At 40.4% G+C, this 25,933-nt stretch overlaps 1 protein-coding gene across 1 annotated transcript in view; it reads left to right on the forward strand.

Moving 5' to 3' along the window:
• LOC105234012 (bifunctional heparan sulfate N-deacetylase/N-sulfotransferase) overlaps positions 1 to 25,933 on the forward strand; it is a 246,450-nt gene that overhangs the window by 92,604 nt on the left and 127,913 nt on the right. The window contains exon 4 of the mRNA XM_049458147.1: positions 20,895 to 24,711. Coding sequence (XP_049314104.1) covers positions 23,219 to 24,711 — 1,493 coding nt within the window. The 5' untranslated portion in view covers positions 20,895 to 23,218. The remainder of the gene's footprint in view (positions 1 to 20,894; positions 24,712 to 25,933) is intronic.

Genomic DNA, 25,933 nt, shown 5'->3' on the forward strand with positions numbered 1-25,933 from the left:
TGTCAGCATTTTTAGAGATTTCATTGCTTATGGTTTTTAGCAACTTGTGTATTTCCTGAACTGGTTCAGCAGCAAAGTGGTTGATACATTTGGTAGTCCCATAAACAATTTTATTTCCTGGAATGCTCTTGTGACCTGGAATCCAGTAGATATGCAACCGGTTGTCAATATATCTACTGCCTTGCTGCTTCTAAAGAAATTTTCCGACGCTTGGCTATCGACGTATAGTATATTGCTGGTCTACTTATCGCTTTCTGCGTTATTAGCTATCTCAGTAGCTTTTTCTGTGTGGAAGATACTGCATATTCCGGCAGCTTGATGGTTCGTCCGATCCAGGCTCACTAGATCCAGGCATCCATTATTTATGTAAAAAATTTTTAATCCGTCCATGTAGATGTTGAAAGTTCCGCTGGTGGGTCGCTTGCCTCTGCGCCATCCAACCCCGTAGTGGCAATTGTAACCTTCTCTCGCAATGAGGGTATGTTTCTATTTTATCCACCGACTTACCGCCTTAAGGTCGCCAATATTGGAGCTGATTTCGTTGCGGAGCTTTCCACTGTATTATCAGTTAGTGGTAGGTTGACTAATCTTTCGATTGCAGCCACTGCTTCTTAGTGCTCCCGTTATGCAGAGAATAGCGAGCCGCTGTATTTGATCCAAGCGTCGTAAAGTAACATTGGATTGACTACAACTGTGTAGCGCCAATGCATAAGACCAGGTGATAGGGCTCATATTCATCCTAACATCTTCTTACATGCGTATAGAGTCTTTTCACTCTCTCCGCCACATTGAGTACGATTCGAACCAATTTGGTCTTAAAACTTTTTGCACAAGCATTCATAGAATTTCCCATACAAAACTGAAAATTATGTCAAAGGAAATGGATATGTCGACCATATCAAGATCATCGTATTAGAGATGGCCTCGAAGTTCTACCGTAGGTCCATTAGTCATCTTCTGACAACCTGGAACTAATCCATGCTTTTCATGGAGAGTCTCTTGCAAAGACGCTACAACTCTTCACTTCTATGAAAAAGGGATTAAAGCTGGAGCAAATGCGTACCAGCAGGATCTTTTAGAAGATAGGGTGGTAAATTTCAAATCAGATTATGCTTAAGTACATAAGCAAAAGCCACCCAGCCGTAGTTTACTTATAAGCAATATGCCTGGCTTCTCAGCTGGTCATCTGGAAGTTCAAGTTTAAATCCATTGGTCCACAGTGTGGGATCAGATGTGGAGAACATGACCTGTTGAATACCTCACACCACCTTGTTGTGGTAAAGGGATTTTTCTATCTCTAAAAAATGTTTCTGAATAAGATGTGGTGTGTTAAATTTGCTCTGTAGTCGGATCAACTTTATATTTCGGTGCTGACTTTATGTGGATTCGTAAGCTATCTAAGTTTCTTTAAGGAATTGAGAACAGACGCTTTTATTTCATAATAAAATCCATCTCAAAACTTCATGTCTTGAACTGCCAAATGATACCGCATAAACCTTACATCCGGATATGGCCTTTAGGGTTTTTTCCCATCGACAGTCTTCAAAATAAAGATCAGTGGAAGAAATTTAAAATAAAACAAGTCGCACCAAAAATGGTTATGAAAAGTTGGAAGTCACTCTCAATGGCACCTTTGCCGAAAAATAAAGAGTGATTTCTTCCATAACGAACTCTTACACCTCACAAAGAAGGCAACCAAAACTTTGAACAATCCCAATTTTATATGAAAAGCTCTCATTATAACGGTTTCTGGGCCTACAAATTATTCACATTTAATGTTTCGTTCTTCTGTTACAATATTTGCTTCCGTCCGGCACTGTTCTTCTAACAAAGTGGTCTCAAAGTGTTACATTATCGACCATTTGTGTAAAATATAATTGGGTTAGGTTAGGGTTTTGGTTAAAATGTATCTTATTCTTCTTTATTTTCATTGCGGATTCCGCAAATAACCCTAAGCTGGAATAGTAATTGATAAGTTGGCACTAGGCTTCAGAACTTGGCGTTGAATTTTCTGCCAAAATACGCCCTTATTTGTTCTTTCCTCATTTTCATGCTCAGCACTGTACAAGTTACGTTGTAGTACATATGTATTAAAGAATATTTATAACTAAGCATAATGTGAGTTTTATACACTTATTCTATCATAATTTCAATATTCAATTGTTTATCGTTGTCCATATCTATTTATAAATAATAATACACTCAGACATCAGAAATATATATTTTTATACTAGTATTGTATATCAAATATAACCAATGTAGTACAAATGACATATGTATGTTTGTATGCATTACAACAAAACACTACATTACAAATACAACACTACGGCGCCAATAATACACAAAATGTTTTGACAGCTTTGCGTGTAATGTCATATATAATTTAGCCGTCATTGATACATATTGTGTGCAGTTATTGATATGCGTTCTGTTTTGAGTTGCTTGATGTTCGATTTCATAATAACGTCAATAGCGTTGGCTTTTGGTGGTTTGTTTTCGTGAGTGTGTGCGGATTTTTCTGTTGCTGGAAGCCTTTCTGAAACAATTTACAAGTATTTTATAAATCCATAATTAGGTTATGTCACGGACAATCATCCAGGCCTACATGTACATAAATATATCAATGATGAATTTTCCCCGAGGTCATAAATCGGCTCTAACCACATTGAGACGGTTATGTTTTTGACTAAAATATATCTTTGAAGACGAGATTTGGGGCGTTGCTTGCTTCAAAAGTACAATTATTTCTAAACATTTGTCCTCAAAACTTATGAATTTATCATCCAGCAAAAAAATAATATATTTCTGAATTAAGTTTCATTGTCAGTCTAAATTTTATTTGCTGTCAATCGATATTCACCTGACTGGTCAGATAAGTAGATAACAGAGATTTTGAAAAATATTGATTTGACAGAGTAAACACTAAAAGAGTTTGCGTATACTTTTTCAAGGATTGAAATATATTATCTACAAAGCGATCCCGAACCGAACCAATGAAATTCTTTATTCCTGTGAAAGTACATTCGATGCCACTCTGTGTGTAACTCGATTTCTTTTGCATGACCACCACAGGCACGCTTGCAGAAGTCCAGGCGCTGAGTACAATTCTCGACGGTTTTCAAACATAACTTGGCCGATGCTGCAATTCACGTTCGATATTCGTGTGAAGTTCTTCAATCATCGCTGGCTTGTTGGCATAGACTATAAACTTGACGTAGCTCCACAGGAAACAGTCTAACGGTGTCAAATAGCACGACCAAGGCGGCCAATTGACTTGGCCATTTCGTAAGATAACACGCTCACCAAACTTGGTTTTCAATAAATCGAATGTGACGTTAGCTGTGTGGCTTGTGGCGCCGTCATGTTGCAGCCACATATTGTCCAAGTCCATATCATCCAATTCGGGTCAAAAATATTCGGTTGTCATTGAGCGGTAGCGATTACCATTCACAGTAACGTGCCGGTCTTGATCATCACGGAAGAAGTACGACCCAATGACGCCGCTGGCCCATAAACCGCACCGAACCGTCATTTTTTCGGAATGCAATAGAGACTCATGGAGTACATTTGGATTGCTGTTTGACCAATAACGCATATTTTACATATTGACGAGCCTCATCGCTGAAGATGATTTTTCGATGAAAATCCGGATTGTTTTCCAGTTGTTGCTCAGCTCAATTTACGAACATACGATGATTCTGGTGATCAAGCGGCTGCAGTTCTTGCGTCAATTTGATCTTGTAAGGATCTAAGCCAAGATCTTTTCCCACAATTCGCCACAACTACGTCACAGAAATGCTCAACGCTTGAGAAGGACGTGTGAAAGATTGATTTGGATCTTCCTTAATTGTTGGCTAGCGGCAGCAATATTCTCAACACTACGGCCACTTCTTTGTCTCGCTGGCAGGGGAACATTTTGTACTGCGCCTGTGGATTCAAATTTTTCCACTTAATTTTTGATCTGACAGGACGATTATGGCGACCATAAATTGTATGAAGAGCTCTTAAAGTTAAGGCCACTGACTCCGAATTTCGATAGTAAATTTTAATAGTTTCGACTCGTTGGATCATATATGTATACTTCCATGATTAAATGGAAAACCTTACAGAAGAGAAATATCAAAAGAGCGAGAAAGAATATGGCGTCGTTTGCTGTCCCTATCAATCTATATTTGTAGGTCACTATTGAAATACGCGTTAGGTTTCCTTGTTGACAGCTTGGCCGGTCGGAAGGAATTCGATAATCGAGGAAAACTGGCAAAGTAACCTTAATTTTTGACCTGCTTTGACGTGGTTTTTTCGACTTCGGCTCACCTTTGCCACGATATTCGTCCGATTGATCGTTTGTTTCACCAGTAAGTATTGTTTCCCAGACGTTAACGCGACGTCGTCTTTCTCAGTCATTTTTGAACCAATGGTTCTTCCACTTTTCTTTGCACAAATTATTTTTCAAAATGAGTTCCACTTATCCTTCCGATATTTCAACGAAGCAAGTAAGATCTCTGACTATTTTTTATTTTTTATTAATCGGCGATTCGCTAGTACTAATTCCTTTATTTTATTGCCGTGTTGATCATCAGTTGATGTTAATCGCCGTTCTGGATGTGGTTCGTATCCAAGGACTTCCCTCTTCGAATGATTCGTACCAACCAAAGACACTTTCTCGCGATAAACAATTATTACGGAAGGCCTTTTCCTACTTTCTGAACGTTTCGGCACCAGAAATTTGATTCCGCACACAAAATTTATTGGAACTTCTTTGTTGAATAATTTCAATTTCATTTTCTGATGAACTGTGTAACTCAATAGGAAAAACCCATAGTTTTATAGGAAATTACTTCTCTACAAAAGTGTAACCTATTTTTCAGTGTACCAAGCGAAGAAAAGATATTCGCCTTTTTTGACCCACCCTAGTATGTGTCTATGCCAATAAAGAATAAGTATGTGAGTCTGTATATGTTTAGTAATAATCCTAAGTACGCTCTATAACTAACCCGTCAGATTCATGCTTAAGGTGAATTGGCTTCATTGAAATTTTCCGTCTAATCGATTTGCCATTTTCATTATTCTATTTGGTGCACGAATAACCACACACACACACACACATGCTCATAGAAGCATCCTATGTTTGTGTTTATTCATGCATTATTCGCATTGAAATTGCAAAAGGCAATAATATAAGTTATTTTCAAAGGATTCCCTTTATAGAATCTTGTGTACTTGAAGTTGTTTTAGAGGCAAAGTACGAGTATATATGCATTCTTTATCAATGGGCAAATGTGCAAGCCTTCCTTAAATGGCCTGATAGCTTAAGCACAATTGCCAATATTGCATGGCACGAAGAAAATGAAAAAGTAATTTCCTTTAGGTGGAGAGAGTTCAAAGGTTTGAAAATGATACTTTGATTGGAAATTCAAGCTTTTGCTATATTCCTGTGAGTATTTATGGGTATTAAAAAGGGCCAATAAACTGCAGTTGAGTATCAAAGTGCACATTTATGGGCTTCAGTTGTAGGAAACGTTACTGAATTCTTAAGAGCTTGGGTTCGAGTAGAAATTAATTGAGTTGAGTTGCACTGCATAAAGAGGTGCGAAAGCAGTCCTATTAGTCATCGAATTTGAGATTTTCATAATATTGAGAATTCGCAAAATAGCAATTTGAGAGAGGTCGATAGTTTTTACAAAAAAAAAATTTTTAAGAAGAAAACTCATTGTAAATCGAAGAGAATACTATGTATCAAAAGTGAAAGGATAAATAATTTACTGACGAACTGAGGCCCCTGGAACAATGGGAGAACTGCTATTGCAGTTCCACCACCGATGGGATTAAGAAGCTTACTGACTAGGCTAACAAGGTAGTAGAAGATCCAGATGGCTGTATAGTACAAAGGAAGACTACGCAGTAGTCACGGTTGACGTTACTTTTAACTCGGCATACTGGCCCCATATCATAAATGCGATACTCCGGCTTACTTGGTTAAGATTATGTCCAGCTACCTGTCTGATCGGCTGTTACTGTATGGTACGGATAACGGACAAAGGAAATATATGGTAACGGGCAGAGTTCCACAACTGTAGTGGCAAAAGAACTTAGCCAACTTGAGAACCTCTGCAATCATGCGGCGTCTACGATCAAAGAATAACTCATGGCAACAAACCTTCAACTCACTGGGTAGAAAATAGCAGTCGCGCTGATCACAAGCAGGAAAAAGCTCGAAAACATCTGATTAAATGTCGACGGCCATGGTGACCCACAAGGTGTTGAAGTACTTAAGAGTGCTTATAAGCAATAGACTTAGGTGCAAGGCGCACATTGAAAAGGTATGTGAAAAAGCAGCACGTGTAACGGGCGCTCTAACAAGAACAATGACCAACATTGTTGAACCAAGCTGAAATAGGCGAGCGCTATTGGCCAAGGTGAGCCAATCTGTTGTACGCGGCGTCCATTTGAAGATCAGCACTACAGCAAAAGACGTATGCTAAGAAAGTGAATTTTGCAATGCTGCTTAGTACCTTTTCGCAGCCACCGGGGATAATATGGAACTCAAAAGAGTATACGATAGGTTCACAAGATTGGACATGCGATTAACGGTGGAGGAGCGGAAGGATGATAAGCAAACAAGCCTCAATGAATGGCAAAAGCAATGGGATGCAGCTACAGCGGTGAGATGGACCCACAGCCTAATTAAAAGGTTAGATAGGAAGCCTAGATAGAAAGATTTCTCCATGACGTTTTTGACGAGGCACGGGTGTTTTACAGAGTATCTTTACAAATATGACCATGACGATGGAACGACAGCAGTGGAGAAGACGCAGTGCACATCTTCTTTTTCGGTCGACGGTAGAGATGAAAAGAATGAATGAGGAGTAAGCCAGAATGCCGTCAATGACGAGCCGATTGGCTAAGCTTGGCCTGGCGCTGTAACGCCTAACGACAGTTCCGTGGGGCAAATAAGAAGCACTGACGACGAAGTTAAGGGTGGCGTATTTGCTTCTTCTTCAGCGACCAATATAAAACTTTAGTGTTCAGTTGTTTAGTCGAAGAGATCGAAACCCATGTCGTCCGGAAAAATTGCTGTATCTTTCGAAGATTCCCCCTCAAAAATCAAAAAAAAAAAAAACAATTCTGAGCGTTATTTGTGTTGTATACAGTAACTTAAAAAATTCATATCGGTCAAAAAAAATATAATTTAATCGCGAATACCGTTGTTTGTCGATGATGGTATAATGAACTCAATCCAGTTCGTACATTACTCCACAACTAATTTCATGCTGATCGTGCAAAGTCAGTTGTTGTTCCGGAAACTTTACAAACTGATATTGCCAGACTACCTTGTAGCTATCTAAAGATTGAGACAACGCTAGTCTTGAGTAAGACCAGCATATATTCAATATTGCATGGACTTTTGAGTGTGTAGAATATTTGTTCACGGTGAATCCCACACAGTTTTTCAGTCCTTCTTGGTCGAGCGAAATGTTAAAGAAAAAAAGCGGTGTTTCGAGCTACTTCTATGACATCGTGACAGGCGAAGAATCGTGGATTTATGCGTATGAGCGCAAAAAAAAAAACAACAGTCAGCTGTATTAGTGTTACTAGATGAGACGAATCCAACAAGAGTTAGTTCTTGTACAAAGCGTTTCCGAGAAAATTTGTCTGTGTTTTTTTTTGGAAAAGCTGGAAATCTGGAAATGTCAGAACTATGCCATTAGAACGCAGCAAAATAGGTTCTGACTGGTACACAGCCCTTTGTTTGTCGTTCAAAAAATCAAGAAAACCAAGTCCCAGTCGAGGACGGATAATACCACGACAATGAGAGCTCTCACACATGGACTGAAACAACTGCATTTACCATACAGTCCTGACTTGAAATTAAATGGACACGTGATTTTGTGCTATATACTTTGGAACTACGAATTTTGATCTTCCGGCATGTAGTCAAGGTCTCAACCTATTCATCTTTTCTGACTATCGGTTAACGGAATTATGAAGAGAATGTACAAAGGCATATCATTGCTTTTTACGAACTTTAGCTGGCGTAATCTATTAGAGTATGTATCAAAGTATTTTTTCGTACTTCCTATAAACACTCAAAACCTGTTTCGGTAGCTTACCGCTAAGCGGTCGTCAGTTCACAGCTCCGGTGTGCGTTTGAGGCGTCCGAATGCTGTTTTCTAAATAGTTCCAATTTCAAAACTTTTGCACTAATTGTCAGTTACAGGTGCATCGTGCCGCAAATCGGCTATTTTTGTTGGTGCAATACACTCTTGTTGTTGGTTTGCATTTCGTTGCTGCGCTACAGAACACTCACTTGCGTTGACCTCATCAAATTGAATGTGTGGGCGTCGGTGTTGCTGCGGTTGTTTTGCAGTGCCTGTTTTTATACTCTCAGCTTTGCATGTGTTCGTGTGTGTGTGTGAGAGTGGAAAGTTGGTACTTTAGCTCTAACTGTTACTGCCAGTCAACTCTTTGTTTGTGCCACTTCAAAACCATAACAAAATCGTAAGCCAATACAAAGCGTTATCAGCGAACCAAACCGGTTCATCGCTTGGTTGGACATTCGAACGCTTTTGCACTCGGCCTGCGCTTACTCCCGTTAAAGAGCGCACGAAAAAGTGTGTGTGGGATTATACTAAGTGATTGCAGCGCTGCACATGCAGATAATCGCCTTTGTACAAGTTTATATTTACGACTACAAGCGTTCTATGTCCAGTTTGGGTATTTGTATACAAGTCGTGTGGCTTGTGTGTGGGGTGTTCGTGAGCGAGAATGAGAATTTTGTAAATGCAAGTGGTCATGGCCTTTTTCGTTGGCACCATTTTTCCAGTAGCCACAAACATGGTCTCTTTCATGCTGCCAATGTGTTGCCAAAAACGTCGCAGGGGTGTGGTTAATACCGCACTATTTATTGGGTGTGGGTATATACAAAACGAAAAGCAAGAGCTAGCGGGGCTTGGCCAGGGTGAGATGCTTATTATCGTGTGTTACAAGTCTATGAAAGATTTTGACTTAGTTTGTACACACAAAGAGTATTTTTGGATTAACGGATTGGTAAATGGTCCCACTCTCGCCTGGTTTTGGGACTTGCTGCGTAAAAACAATCCTCAATGAAAACAGAAAATGCAGCCACGGATGAAAGAGCCTACTTTGGATGACGACCACAGCCAATGTATAAAAGACTATGATTTAAGGACATACACCTGGACTGTCCGGTCCCTAAATTGAGAAGGTGCCGTTTGCCCAGCTGGTTGAAACTTAAAGTAAAAGCTGACATCACCGTCGTCCAAGAAATGCGATGGATGGGTCAAGGACTGAGACAGACCTACTCGTGTGACTTTTACTACAATAGCCATAAAAGGAGTACAAATTCGACGTGATAAAAAGACTCCGTCGCCGAGCCCCAGCATTCACACCGGTGGATGACTATCTAGCCACAATCCGCATCAAAGCGAAGTTCTTCAGCATATCATTGATGTGCGCCCCGACCGAAGCGAAAAGCGTTGTGGCCAATAATGTCTTCAAAAGCTCTTGGAAAGCACCTATGAGAGCTGACTCGCCACGATGTCAAAATCGTGCTTGGCGACTTTAACGCCAGGGTGGGCAAAGAAGATATCTTTGGCATAACGGACGGTAGATTCAGCCTCCACGATGGAATATCCCTACATGGGTTGAGGCTGATCGGCTTCGCCGGGTGCCGAAATATAGTTATCTTTAGTACTAGATTCCATCATAGGAAAAATCATCGAGCTACATGGCTGTCTACGGATCGAAAAATTACCAACCACATCGATCATGTTGGGATAGACGGCAGAAACGTCTCCGGTGTTTTCGAGGTGAGCATAATCTGAGGTCCTAGCATTGACTGTGGCTTGTTATAACGAAGATAGGCACCCGCCTCTGTGCAGCAAATACGCACGTAAACAAACACAAGGAAGGCTAGACGTCGAGAAGCAGCAATCACAACAGACAGCTGAATGGCTTTCTATATACTCGACTTGTACTCGTTAAAAGGAACTAATGGTTCATTCGCTGAGTCGATTTTCGTGATTTCCAGGCCTGAATCCAAGCGGTTTTGTCCACATAGACTTTAGACTTCACCATATATCTACATAGGAATAAGTCTAACGGTGGAATATCACACGATGTAGTCAATCGCCCGGCCCAAAACATGAAATTATATGCACCGACGTGTTCTCTCTGCAAAACCCATTGATTGATGCAATGTGAGGGAAATGGCGCCATCTTGTTGATGGCCAAATATCAGGCATAAAATAGTCGGTTCTCATGGCGAGATAACGGTCGCCATTGACGGCTACGTTCTCACCGGCATCATTTTTGAAGAAATATGAACCGATGATTCAACCGGACCAGAAACCACACAAACCGTTGTTTTTCTCTTCAGGTTGTTGTTCGCCCCAAATGCGGAAATGTTCGTTGTTTCAATGCGTACTTGAGCCGACCCAAAATGCGTCAAGTCGTTCCTTACGTCAGTCTGATTTGCTGCGAACGGCGCCGAATTGACTCTCGCCTTCATGATCTGTCAAAAAAAGGGTACCTCTGATCCAAGTATCCCCCGTTACAATGGATTAGATAGGGTAACATCTTTGTTCACTATTAATCCCATTGAACCATGTTCTTAGGTCTTTAAGAGTATTTTACGTCCAAAAATATGTTCATAAGGCTTTGAACCACCGAAAACCCCCTGGATAGATTTGACCACGGTAAATTGCTACTACTTTTGGTATTAAATTTGTCTCTTAAGCCATTCTTAAGCCCTGTGTACCTCTAATAAAAAAAAAATGTTATTTTATGTATTTTTATTCGATATTTTGTCTTCCGTCCAGATTCCATTGGCCAATGCTTTTTACTTTTGCTGCCGGCCCTACCTTCGCCCATATATATTTATTTGTTTATTTTTTTAAGCTTTTTTTTTTACGTTTTTGTTGGTTTTGCATTTGTTCACAGGCAATCTGCTGTTCAAGCTTTCCCATTTGTTGTTGTGTTGCGAAAATGTAGGTTGCCGCCTACAATCCACCTCGAACTTGTTATTGCGTTTGCTTCCACGCACACACACACATACATCCGCAAATATTTGCTTCATTCGCATGAGTGTATTCCATATTTGTTTTTGCTTTTGCACATGGGGATTTGCGGCGTGGCAATGGATTTGTGCGGATTTATATTTAGCTTTAAACTCATTTTCACTGCAATTTCGCGAGACTTTATTGCGGCTCTTCATGCTTCGCGCACCGTGCTTGCTCCGTCGCTCCCTGTCCACCAAGCAATTGTTGCAATATGAGAATGAATGAATTGCGTGGAATGTATGAATGAATATTTTACTATTTAAATAAGAAGAAATAAAATAATGGAAATGGCATAATGCAGAGCAAATAATAATAAGTGCTCTCCGCAAGTAATTTGCAGCACAATCGGTACATGAGTACTTATATTCATGTACTAAACATACATATGTAGTTATATTAAAAATCACGGGGATTGGTACGCTTACACAAGGTCAGTGAGCTCTCGAAGCCACACAATAAAAAACAAAAGAAATTTTGAAATAAAATGGAGGAAGTGAAATACTATTCAACTGGCGACAAAGTAATTGTTCTTCTAAAATATTTTTGAGCACCAATAGTGTTCACATACAGTGTGCAACAAAAGTCGACGTACGACCCATATATTTCATGTAGCTTTTTCGTCCCTATTGTTAGTATAGGCAGCGCTTAGACGTTTATAGCCGAGTATATAACAGCGCACCTGTCGTTCTTCTTTTTCGCTGTTTGGCACCTATTGGAAATTCGAAGTTTAGCCAGGCCTTCTTGACCTGGTCTTTTCAAGGGAGTGGAGGTCTTTTTCTTCCTCTGCTTCTCCCGGCGCGTACTGTGTCGAATACTCTTAGATCTAGAGTGTTTTCATCCATTCTGATGATATGACCTAGCCAGCGTAGCCGCTGTCTCTTCATTCGCTGAATTATGTCAGTGTCGTCATATATCTCACACAGCTCATCGTTCCATCCACTTCGGTATTCGCAGTTGCCAATGAGCAAAGGACCATAAATCTTCCGCAGAAACTTTCTCTCGAAAGCTCGTAACGCCTACTCATCAGCTGTTGTCATCGTCCATGCCTCTGCACCGATTGCAGGACGCGGATGATAAGTGATTTCTAGAATTTTGTCTTTGTTCGTCGAGAGAGAACTTTACTTCAGAAGTGGCAAGAGTTATTCTGTGTTGGTTTTCGATACTGACATTGTTGTTGCTGTTAATGCTGGTTCCCAGATAGACAAAATTATATACGAATTCGCTGTTATGATAGTCAACAGTGACGTGGGAGCCTAGTCGCTAGTGCGACGATTGTTTGTTTGGTGACAGGAGATATTTTTTGTCTTATCTTCGTTGACTAGCAGACTATTTGCTTCGCTTCTTTGTCCAACCTGGAGAAAGTAGAACTAACGGCGCAATTGTTCAGGCCAATGATATCAATATCTTTGGCGTATGCCAGCAGTTTTACACTCTTGTAGAAGATTGTACCTTCTCTATTCAGCTCTGCATCTCGAATTATTTTCTCCAAGAGTAAATTGAAGAAGTCGCACGATATGGAGTCGCTTTATTTGAAAGATCTTTTCGTATCGAACGGCTCGGAAAGGTGTCTAAATTCCTATCGTCAGGCATGCTTTCATACGACCTGAATCTACAAAGAAACTGACGTAAGCTCCTTAGCAGTTCTTCTCCGCTGTATTTGAATAACTCGGCCGGCAATTCAACGGCCACCACCGTTTTGTTGTTCTTCTGATGGGTAATTGCTATTCGAACTTCATCATGCTCGTTCAACAGAACGTCCGCTCCATCGTCATCGATTGGGTAACCGGGTTCACCGTCTTCTGGTGCTATGCTTTCACAGTTATTTGGATGAATAGGGTATTTTGTCAATGATAAAGTCTTATCTGCTAGCCTCATGGTCTATATTGATATTTCGAGCTAATTTTCCAAAGATAATCAAAGTGAATTACTTGTACGTCAATTCGATAACTGTATATTTCTTTATGTGCAAAAAAAAATTATAAAATTAATATTAAATAAAAATATTCCGGCACTTAAAAACATTTCATTTGGCATGAAATTGATAATTTCAAAAATTATTTACCAAAAATCTCAACGAAATATTTCGCTGAATTTTAATTTGATATTTAACAGCATTTTTCATTACAATTAAAAGCAAAGATTGTGTGGAATTAAATTTTAATTTCAATCGCATTTGTTTATGCCATTCTCACAGGCACTTATCTTCCGTTATTATTTTTCCATAAATTATTCGCTGTCCGTAGCACGCTGTGGCACATAAATAATTGGAAACAATTAAATTAATACAATTTCATGCTCTTAAAATTCTCAAAAATGAAAATATTAATATTTTTGTTGTTATTTACAGTATTTAAATTCAAGCGCCGCGGGTGAGGGTTAGTTCAAGTTCACTTACAAACGATTGTACACGCTTTCAGTGTATGAGTGCCTGCACACAATTTCGAGATGATGATTCGTATTTCGGGATTCATGTTCGGTATAAATGAAGTAAATGAATAATTTAGTTACTCGATTTGTAAGTAAAGGTAGAAGGACTGGACCCCACTTTTTAAAAATAAAAGTTTTCCGTACAAGTACTGGATCGCTAGGTTTGTATGGGAGCTCAATGCTATAGTGGTCTGATCTGAAAAATTTCCATAGTCATTGTACCGTTGCTTTAAATAATAACTCTTGCCAAATTTCGTGAAGATATCTCGTCAATTAAAGAAGTTTTCCATACAAGCACTTGAATTCGTTCGTTCAGTTTGTATGACAGCTATATGCTATAACGATCCGATAACGTCGGTTCCGACTAATGAGCAGTCTATTGAGAAGAAACGAGCTTGAGCAAAATTTCAGTTGGATATCTGAAAAACTGAGGGAACAGTTCGCGTTTATACACACGGACTGACAGAGGGACAATGCTAAATCAACTCAGCTCGTCGTGAACATTTATATGCATACATATGTATTTAAAAGTTTGAGAGCTTAAGAATCTCGCCACTTGCATTGAATTATGAAGCAAACAATTGATCTTCTAACGAATTGTAGCGATCCGGTTCTGCAGTACCTGATCCGAGTTATTTCCTTACACTTTTTCTATTTTCTGGCAGAGTCTACATGATTTGTTACGATGAGAACTCATTTCTCTGATTAGAAAAGCTTACGGCTTTATAATATCTAAACTAAACTAAAACTAACTAGTGATAGTAGCCTTTTGGATTTGCTTAACTGGGTTTGGAAAAACATTTATTCTCATTGCGTCGACTTGGAAAACACCTACGACTCTCACTCTACATAACCAGATCAGAGTTGGTTTTATAACAGTATTGTCAGTTGTAAGGTTAGGTTTGGTAGAGTGGTCGGCCCAAAACAGGGTGGGTTGTTGTTCTTAGAACTCTTATAAAAACCTATCATAAAGACCCTTTTAAATAGACAAAGCACTTTGAGCCGATTACAATGTTGCGACCAGTGTCAGGTTCGGCTATGTCTGTACTTTCGCTGGTGGTGTGACTGCCAAGGGTTTTCAGTCTCAGTATTGTAAAGACTGGGTAAAAAAGAAGAAAATGTCTGGATGTTTCCACCTCAACTTTTTCCATAAAACACTGACAATTGGCGTCCGACTGGATCATCGTGTCTGGTGACGACACACGCCCGCATAATGGAGCTAACAGATCGAGAAGACTGCAAGAAATGTCTAGGGCAAGACACCTGGGAAACAATGGAGCATCTTTTGTGCACTTATCGCGCATTGGCAAGACTACGTTGTAAGAATCTGGGGTACCCACGGTAGCATACTCTGGAAAAGGCATCGATGGTGAGGCCGCAGAGTCTGTTAAAATTCGCGTCAAGCGCAGACATCATGAAAGATGACTACTCCTCATGGACCGAGCAACTGAAGTCCATTTGGTATTGCAAAGAACCAAAAATGGTCTATGCGCGGCTTATTGGCCTACCAGATTTACCTTACCTAACCTTTAGCCGTACAGCATGAATACCTATTGGACGTTGTCCACTATATAAGAACTGCTACGATTGCTGCAAAGGTGAACTTTGCTATGGGCAAGCAATTCTGTACTTTTCCTACGTTCTAACATACTCCAAGCAAGAAGGACTTTGCTGTCGCATAGGAGCTGATCGTCGATGAACGTAAGATGCACAGATCCAGTGCAAGATGACAACGGATATCCAACTCGTCGGTGTTCCTTAAATTTATTGAGAAAAGTGCTCCGTATGTACAATAACAAGAACTTCGTGTTCTTTTATTAATGACGTCGTTTCCATCTACATACGTACGTGCATATAGTATATACTATACATATCGTATGAAGTTGAAAGCCTTCCGTTTTAGTTTTTCTTCTTTTCATTGATGGTGTTTTTACACGTGACGGGTCTAAAACTAGGCACACAACCTAAATGAGCGATGTTTCGCTTTCCCACTCGTCTCGTCTTCAAATGGATGCTTTTTGGTTACCCAAAAGATACTTGGTCTAAGACCGGAAGTCTTGAGCTTCTGTTTCAGTTGGGCACTCTCAAATATGAAACATATTAGGAGTAGTTAATAAAAATCCGGGTCTCAGTCTTAGCGATTACTTCTACATCATCGCGAGCAGTCTTTCCAGGAATTACTTTCATGAGGTCTGAGTATTGTAACAAGTTTCCGTGGTTAGCGAAGGCGATAGTAGAAATAGTAGCATTCCTTCTACATCGTCGCGAGCAGTCTTTCCAGGAATTATTGTAACAAGTTTCCGTGGCTACCGAAGACGATAGTAGATACAGTAGCATTCCAAATGGGATTTAATTGTAATTTGTCGTATGTTTTGCTTCGGTTAACTCAGCGATTCCAAGTTCCAGGGACATCCATTTTATACAGGACTTCCGCATACGCCTTACGCGTTGCTTTGAGCTTTTCTGAATGAATTTTCAGGCAATTAAAGTCTGTCTACAGCCTGTGAAAAACTTTTATCATCACTGTTAACTGTGCATGAGGCAGTGGTGAATCGATCACACCGCCCGAAACCGCAGTTTGGCAAGGCCTACATATAAAACCGCAGCAGGCGGCCAATGACAATGTCTGAGCACGAATGACTGACTCTGATTTTAAATACGAGCTCATTTATATGCACAATTAAAATAAAATAAAACATAAATAATTATTAAAACACACACAAAGTGGGAATAAAAATTCAAGTGAACGCCATCAGCAGTTTTTACTGCCAATAACTGTTCTATGTATTAATTATTTTTTTTTTCACTTGCTTTAATTTATATTCGGCGGATTCATTACAGCATTTAAACGAATTCATTAAGCTCATAGTATTATATAATAAATTTGTAGGAAATATTAAAACGTATAATATGGAATTAATTTAATACTTAATCACCGAAAATAATTTCAAGGCAATTAAGAGTGAATGAGCAGCTTGATTTCACGCGCAAACTTTAAGCTATTATATACATACGTACATTCATACAAATGCATATAAGTATACATATATGTTTGTATGTGTGCCCGCTTGTAGGCACATATTTTTTCCAGTCAATATTTACTTGCGCTGCCTGCGTCAAACGGCCCCGGCCCTCTTCTCTTCGCTCACGCTCTACTCACAAGTGTTGTGGCAGGCCGGTAGCTGGCGTATTGGCGGTTCTTATCAAACGCTTGTGTTTATATTTAGATTAAATAATTTTTTTAACAATTATCATCAATTGACGCTGTCAACCGCTGTGTCGTAGTGAGCAGACATAAATTCGTGAAGGCATTGAATTCATGTTTTCAAGCGCACTTTTGTACATATGTATGTATGTATGTTCAACATGTAGTACCTATTCACGCGGAACAATGTAAACGAGTGCTGATTGCGTGTTTAAAGCTATGATATATTGCTACACGGTATAAACCCACCTACCCCGAGCGATAAACGGTGTGCTACTGAAGTTGCAACCTCGCTGAAAGCTGGCTCATAAAGTCATATGCTCGCTTTTAGTTAATTCATACGATGCATCACGCACTGTGTTCATTTTTCGGTTGGCATAATCGTCCAGCGAAGTCGGTACTTCAAGCAACCATACGAGTACTACATACTTTTACTCTGGTTATCTACGCATGCGCAGCGAAGTTGTTCTAGTGCGTACTTAAGACGATATTGCTGCGGTGGAGCACAGTAGCGAAGAACACCTGAAAGAGCCATTGTTGGTCACAATTGGACCTGTCCCATCCACTTTATAGCATATTTTCCTTAAGGATATTGGTTTGCGGGCTTAAAAACTCGAACTCGTGCAAAAATTGAAGCCGCATGACGTCCAAGTGTTTTGCAAGTTCGATTAATGGGCCCAAAACGAGATAGCCACTGATGCTAATTTTCACAAGAACATTTTTTTCACCGATGAAGTTTCCTTTATGTTGAATGTGTAGGTTAATAAGGAAAATTGTCGCATTTTGAGTGATGATAATCCATAAGCCATTTTTGAGACGCCTTTACATTCTCAAAAATTCACTATTTGGTGTGCAATATGGGCTCCATACTTCTTCAAAATGAAGCCGACCATAATGTTACCTACAGTCAATGGGTATCAACCATGATTAATGATTTGTTCATTGCTGAATTTCAGGATGTTGATCTGAACAACCTTTGGTTCCGACGGGAGAGCGAGGCATGCCATACAGCCAACGAAACGAAACAGTAAATTTTTTGAAGGAAGCATTTGGTGAGCGCATTATCTCACGCCGTAGGTCTGTGACGTGGTTTGTAAGTTCGTGCGATTTAAGAACGCTGGAAAAATTTTTGTAGGGTTAGTGAAGTCGTTTGTCTATGCAGATAGATCCGAGGTGATTGTGATCAAAAATTAGACCTCTCGGCTGAAATTTATAGCCAGCCGCGGTGATCACTTGCCCGAAATCATTTTTGAAACATAACATACGCTTTCTATGTAAATTGTTAGCATGGTGAGCTGAATCGATTTGGTCCCTCAGTTTTTAATATATTGATATGATATTTTTCTCATATCCTTTTATACCAAAGAAGCTGCTTATTAGTGGGAACTGCCGATATCGAGGATATTGCTGCTGTATGACAATTTTATTTACCGCGCTTGTGGTAAACCTGTGACCCCCTATGAAATTCCCTTTCTCCTTTTCCCATCAATCTCCTCTCCATTGATATATGTACCATCGATATAGCTTGTTTAGTTTGCCTGCTGCGTCAAGTTGAGTAGACGTGTGTTTGTAGTCCTCGTCACGAAAATGGAAAAACGAAATCCAGAGCAACGCGTCGCGATAAAATCTTGCGCCCGATTGGGCGAAACAGCTTCGGAAACGTACACTAAAATTGTAAGAGTGTATGGTGATAGTGCTCTTAGTCGTGCCCAGGTGTTTCCCAGGTTGTCTTCGCGCGCCCCCTAACCGAGAAAAGCTCGCATGAGCAAGTTGAAGGTGAAAACGATGATTATTGCCTTTTTTGATAGCCGTGGAATCGTCCACAAAGAATTCGTTCCACCGGGGAAAACTGTGAATCAAGTCTACTATTGCCAAGTACTCGAAAGATTGCGAAAACGAGTCAACAGGGTGCGCCCAGACATCGCTCGTAACTGGATCCTTCATCACGACAACGCGCCGTGCCACACCGCCCTCAATATGAAATTGAGTGAAATTATTCAACAAAGAAGTTCCATTAAATTTTGTGTGCGGAATCAAATTTCTAGTGCCGAAACGTTCCGACTGGAAAAGCCTTCGGTGATAATTGTTTGTCATGAGCAAGAGTACAAGTTATTCAAAGAGAGTCGAGAACGTGTTGACGACGAACCACGTCCAGGGCGGCCATCAATATCATCTGATGATCATCACGTAAATAAAAAAAAGAACTGATGCTTTATAATCGACGATTAATAGTCAGAGATCTTGCTGTCCTTTTTGGATCCCCTGCGGGGTTGGGGAAAGAATATTCCCGCGGTAAGGCATGCCTGTCGTAAAAGGCGACTAAAATCCCGCATGCACTCTGTCCGACATTCTGGGCTTGCCTTGAAAGTCAGCATAGTCCATGTCAGATATAGTGCTATAGTATTCATCGTAAAACATGGTCGTTATACACTATGTATTTTTATTCCTGGTTTTCGACCGTGTTTTCGTTTACGATTTCCTGTACGAATGGATTTACGATAACACATGTCATTCATACAGCCGGGTCATTAGGAATTCCTAGGAGTTCTTGGGGTCCCCGACTGGCAGTAACACACAGGTAACAATGTGATCTACAGGTCACATCAAAGACTAAAACATGGTACCACGGGGAGCAGTCAGCCCTTGGAGGTAACTCCAATCTGCTCATTGGGTTTTTGGCCCCTTGGGGAGATTCGTGGTGGCTGTGGTTTAAACCTAAATGCAGGAAGGGCTTTTGTCCAATGTGGAGTCGCTCTGCGGCCGGGTGCCGGACCCAGAGTACGGCAGAGGTTTTAAGTCGGCCTCGAACCCAACCAATCCACCCGAACCGATTGGAACCAAGGTATGAGTGTATGTGGAGCACTATGCTTTGGTTCTCCCATAGTATGGTGTTGTGCATGCACTTATGCTTTGGGGCGTTGATCGGCGCATTATACTGATCTACGTGTTTCTAGAAATAGAAAACACCGTGGATTTGAGCCTTCGTAGGCAGATACTCACGTAAAAACACATTGACAGTTGTCTTTTTTGGAATATTGGCTCAGTAAAAACCATTCTGAAAGATCATTTAAGGCTAAGCAATGTGAAAGCACAATTGGTTCCAAAACCACTCAATTTTTTCGAAAAACAGTGTAGCGGTAACCACTGTGAAACAATGCTTTCCGACTACCAGGATGTCATGAAACGTAGTATTATTGGCGATGAGTCTTGGATCTAAGCTTGCGATCGTGGCAAAGATGAGCCGAAGCCGAAAACCCACGTCAAAGTAGGTCAAAAATCAAGGTTATGTTGACAGTTCTTCGATTATTCAGGTGTGTTGCACTACGAATTCCTTTTGACCGGCCAAACTTTCCACAAGGAATACAATTTCAGTAATTTGCGCGAAGATATTCGTAAACAGAGACTGGAATTATGTGCCGATACTAGTAATTTTTGCACCACGATAATGCACCGTCGCATACCGCATTCATTATTCGTGAGTTTTTTGCCAAATTTTTCAACAAATACCGTGTACAACGACCATATTCGGCTGATTTACATAGGTCCGTGTGACTTCCAGCTATTCACTAAGCTCATACGATTGCTCCGGGAAAACCGTTTTGAGTCAATTGAAGACATTAAACGTGAATCGCTACGCGCATTGAGGGCTGTACCGAAAATTGTCCTTAACAACTGTTTCTAGGATTTGAAAACAAAAAAAAACGTTGGCGCAAGTGTATTGGGGCCAAGTGCGATTACTTTGAGGGGGATGTCATAGCATTGAAAAATAAATTAAGAATTTTAAAATTATTTAACAAAGTCTTACTATTTTTATTTATTTTATTTGGCTCATATTCATGCATACGTGTACCATATACTGATCGATGGAACGCAAATGCTTATCTGCTATGTGAATTCGGCCTCAGTAGAGATCCGTAAACTCATTTCGAAGAATTTTATAGACTTCGCATGAAATCCACACATCTAATGACCGTTTCGCTTGCATTCAACCTCCAACCCCACCTCCGCTAATAAATATTGTATAAAAACAAAACTAAAAAAACAAAAAATATCACAATTTATATTTGCAATTGCAAAGCATTATTTATTAATATAAAAAAATATTGATAGCAAAATGAATTGTACCACTTAAATTTCTACAAAGTAAATAATTTCAACTATTTTTCATTCCATTTTTGCAGATAACGAATTGGCTCGAGGGCGAGATAGGCGCGCCAAACCGCGCGGTCAGTAGTCAGCCGACACGCCGCGTGTGCAGTTGAAATGTAAAGTGTCGACAGCGTTGAAGGCGGATTAGCGTCAAAGCGACAAAAAACAAACGGCCAGAGTGAGCGGCCGAACTTCCATACTTATGTACATATGTATGTAGTGTATGTGTCAATTACTCAACGTGTAATGTAGTGTGACGCGTATCGAATTAGTTGCGAACTGTAAAGTGAGAATGCACAACGGACGGTAGCTACTAAAAAGATAAACTTGAAAAAAAAAAATTAAAGTAAAAATTCTTGCGTTCCAAATACAACGGATTACACAAATGATTATGAAATGAAATGTGACAACTTGCAACATTTTGCGGCGACCAACAATGTATGCAACGAAATATGGCCTGCAACAGGCAAACCGGCAAATGCAACACAATGCCGCTACTACGGTGCGCCATGCGACAATTTGACAAGAGCTAGCAAGCGAAATGGGCACAGCGCATGCGCAAATGAAAAGTGTTGAGTATATAAAAATTTGGAAACATATCAAATGGCGGCGCGACCATAAACATACAGAAGCATTAAAGGTGTCAAACAAGTAGAGAGACTTGTTGTTGGTAGCGGACAGCGTGAGCAAGCGGGCAGTGTGAAAACTTTGTGCGTTAAAAAGTGGCAGTTTTTTAAAACAAAAATATTATTTTAGAAATTGTAAAGAATAAAAAAAAAAAAATTGAAACGCGAGTGTTTGGTGTGAATTTTGTCTACTTCGATGCTTGTGTGAAAGCTAAAAAAAGTAAAATTACAAAAAAAAAAAACAAAAAAAATATTGGAATGTATAAAAGAATATATTTTATCAAAACGTAAAATTAGAAAAAATAAGCATAACGGATTTTAACAACATATAAGCCATAAAATATATACAAATAAGCTACATTACAAAAGCTGCAGCTTAAAAGTGTCATGAGATTTTTTCAATTCTAAAATACATTATTCCAAGTGCCGTACTTAATTTTTTGCGCATATTTGTAACCCACTGTTGTGATCAATTATTAGCAATAAGTAAATGAAAATTAATTTGCGCACTAAAAGCTGAAGAAAAGAAATTGTTGTTAAGCTTTTAACTCCATAAATAGCTACCGTAAGTGAAAGCTTCAGCAAAAGCGTGAAGGTTTTGTTAAAACCGAAAAATTTCAGCAAAGCCGTGAAAGCTCCGTCAAAAACGTAAAAGCTTCAACAAAATCGTGAAAGCTCCGACAAAATTGTGAAAGCTTCGATAAAACGTGAAAACTTCGATAAAACGTGAAATCTTAAATAAGACGAGAAAGCTTCAACAAACGTGTGAAAGTTCCGCCAAAATCGTGAAAACTTCGTTAAAACTTGAAAGCTTTAGCAAAGCCGTGAAAGTTTGCATAAAACATGAAATCTTAAAAACAAACTAAAGTTGCAAAAAGCGCGTGAGGCCTTCGACAAAATCGTGAAAGCTCCGACAAAATCGTGAAAGCTTTGATATAACGTGAAAGCTTGTATAAAAGTTGAAATCTTCAATAAAAAGAGAAAGCTTTAATAAACGAGTGAAATCTCCGCGAAAATCGTGAAAGCTTCGTTAAAACTTGAAAGCTTCAGAAAAGCCGTGAAAGTTTGCATAAACGTGAAATCTTAAAAAAAAATGCGAAAAGCGTGTGAAAGCTTCGATAAAACATGAAAACTTAAGCAAAGCCGTGAAAGCTTAAATAAAACGTGAAATCTTATATAAAAAAAAAAAGATTTTAAAAACGTAAGAAAGCTTCGAAAAAATCGTAAACGCTTCTGCAAAACGTGAAAGCTTCTTAAAACTAGTAAAAAGCTTTATTGAAACGTGAAAGCTTCAACAAAGTCTTAAAAGCTTCAATAAAACGTGGCAGCTTCAACAAACTCGTGAAAGCTTAAAAAAATCGTGAAATCGTAAATTAAAAGAGAAAGCTTCAACAAACGAGAAAGCCTCACAAAACTAGTAAACGCTTCAATAAAACGTGAAAGCTTCAGCAAAGTCATGAAAACTTCACAAAAATCGTGAATGTTCAACTGTGAAACGAAAGCAATACAGCTTTGAAACATATCTGAAATAAAGCGCTGCAGCAAAGGAAACCGTTACGACATACGCAAACCAGCAACACCACCACCGAGCGAAGGTTCCAAACAAACACAAAAAAGAAAACAAGAAACAAAAAACAAACCGTAGCTTAAAACAAAACCCTCAACCGCAAAAAATTACACAGCGAAAAAATTAAACGTGTGGCAACAACAACAACAGCACAACGTACCAAATGACAATATCAAATCGTTTGAATCGCAGACGAAACATCAACATCAACAATAACAACGGTGACAACAGCAACACCGCCGATACTGAATTATTGCTGGCAGGAGCAACAACAACAAAACCATCAGAGAGCTCCGCAAGCGGACGCATTAAACGCGCTCGTCGTTTAGTTACAGCCGTCAAAATGACAGCGCTCAACCAACAGGCGACAGACGATATGACAACTACAACAACAACAACAACAAGAGAGTTGCATACTGACAGCGCTACAATGAACGGGAATGCGGCGGACAACGGCAGCGCGCGCATCAGCAGCAAGTTTTTGCCCGGGAAGTCGCTCAAATATGAGCGTCTCATAAATCAACCGAAAAATGTCGGTACAACAGCAACAGCAAAAACGCTAACAAAAGCAATTGATGGCATGACATCCGAAGCGGCGCTAAATACTAACGGTAATGAGTGGCCGCCACAGCAGCAACAACAACAACACTGGCGTTTGCAAGATGAGGCCACAGCAGCGTTGTCCTCGTGGCACGATGCCCATTCATCGTCAACGCCCGCAACAGCGACGACCGCGGCGGCAATGAGGAATTGGCAAGCACATTCGGAAGGCGCGGAAACGCATTTATCACCAGCAGTCAACGGCGTGGATGTAGTAAATGCGAATGCCAAAGCGCCTGTGAAAATGCGGAGCCGCCGTGCCAATGGTGGCAGTGGTGGCCATAGTTGGAGTGGCAATTATCAACAGCAGCATCCGCATACGCCACAGCCGCAACCAACGACGACAACACCGACAACTCTGGTGGCGGGGGCTACAATAAAACCAACACTGTCCTCGGCGCGCACACAAAGCCAAACCGTTAACAATGGTGGTGGTGGCGGCGTTGGCGTCGACGGCGGCTTTGGCAACATGACCGGTAATGGCAACAGTTATGTCAGCGGTAATAATGTGAAATATTTTGGCAATGGCGTCGACTATAATGGCGCATCTGCGTCCGACACGGTGGCCCTGCTCAGCGCGTTGCCAACGGAACACGGTGAACAGCAACAGCCGACCACGAATTGGCACAGCAACAGTGCCAACTTAACGCGCAGCACTAAAGGTTTCTACTACAGCGCCGTCGACGACAGCGTTGCTGACTTCGATGCAAATTACACGTCGCAAGCGCCATCCGCGTCCGATTCGCCGCTGTATTACTCATCAGCTGCGTCGTCTGCGCGTTCCGCCTCCTCACCCGCCGCTTTCTACATGTCCAACGGTGCCGCGTCCACTTCGCCGTCCAGGTCGGGGTCGGGGACGGGCTCTGCGCACGGGTCATCATCCGCGGCCGTTGCATTGGCATGTAATTGTTGCAGTAATTTAATTGCCCGCTGCTGCTTCGGCATGCCACTGCTGAAGGCAATCAACGTGCGGCGCTGTGTGTTGGCATTGTTCGCCATAACGGTCGTTACGATTTTTTACTACACTCATTACGTCGATACGGGCGTTTTTGTCGGGTAAGTGGCATGCGAGCGAAATGCTCGGCGAAATTTTCATTACAAAGGTTCAAGCACTCTCACACAAATACACATTCATCAAAAACATTAACGCAAGTGTGCTCATACAGGACCTCGACGGTTGCTGTTTATTTATTTATAAAACAGCGTAACTCGAAACTGAGAGGCTCTGAGAAAGTCTTTTAACATTTACTTTGATTGATTTTTATATGATTTTTTCGTCCACTGCACTTTTGTTAAACACCTATTTAAGAAGTCTTTTTCTTTATTGGCGTAGACACCGCTTATGCGGTTATAGCCGAGTTTACAACAGCTCACCAGTCGTTCTTTCTTTCTACTGTTTGGCGTCAATTGGAGATTCCAAGTGCAGCCAGGTCCTTCTCCACCTGGTCTTTCCAACGAAAAGGAGATCTTCCTCTGTGTCTCCTGGCTGGTACTGCGTCGAATACTCTCTCAGAGCTGGAGTGTTTTCATTCATTCGGCAGACATAACCGAGCCAGCGTAGGCCCTGTCTTTAATTCGCTGAAGTAAGTCAATCTCGTCGTATATATCGTACATCTCATCGTTCCATTGACTGCGGTATTCTCCGTTGCCAATGCGCAAAGGAATATAAATCTGTCGCGGAACCTTTGTCTCGAAAACGTCGACTCATCGGATGTTGTCTCTGCAGCATATAGCAAGACGGAAATAATGAGTAACTTATTGAGTTTGGTTTTTGTTCGACGAGAGGACTTTACTTCTCAATTGCCGACTAAGTCCGAAGTAGCACCTGTTGGCAAGAGTTATTCTGCGTTAGATTTCGAGGCTCACGTTGTTGTTGCTGTTAATTCAGGTTCCAGGATAGACGAAATTATCTACGACTTCGAAGGTATGGCTGTCAACAGTGTTGTGGGAGCAAAAACGCGAGAGCGCCGACTGTTTGTTTGATCTTAGGTGATATTTTGTCGCCCTCACCTGAGCAGACCCATTTGCTTCGCTTCTTTGTTAAACTAACAGCGCTGTTGACCAATGTTATTGATGCCACCCATTTCTTATTCTTATTTAATATCTTATTCTGAATATAATAATCCTTTTTCTAAACTCTTCCCCATTACATATGGTAGGACACCAATTCCCAGCCATTAAACGAAATTTGTTGTTGCTGTCAATAAAAATATCGAAATATCTGAACAGCAATCTGATATACCCCGTACTTGAACATTTTTTGAATAGGTATTCAACA

The sequence above is a fragment of the Bactrocera dorsalis genome, chromosome 5 (genome assembly GCF_023373825.1).
Source record: "Bactrocera dorsalis isolate Fly_Bdor chromosome 5, ASM2337382v1, whole genome shotgun sequence".
Lineage (NCBI taxonomy): Eukaryota > Metazoa > Arthropoda > Insecta > Diptera > Tephritidae > Bactrocera > Bactrocera dorsalis.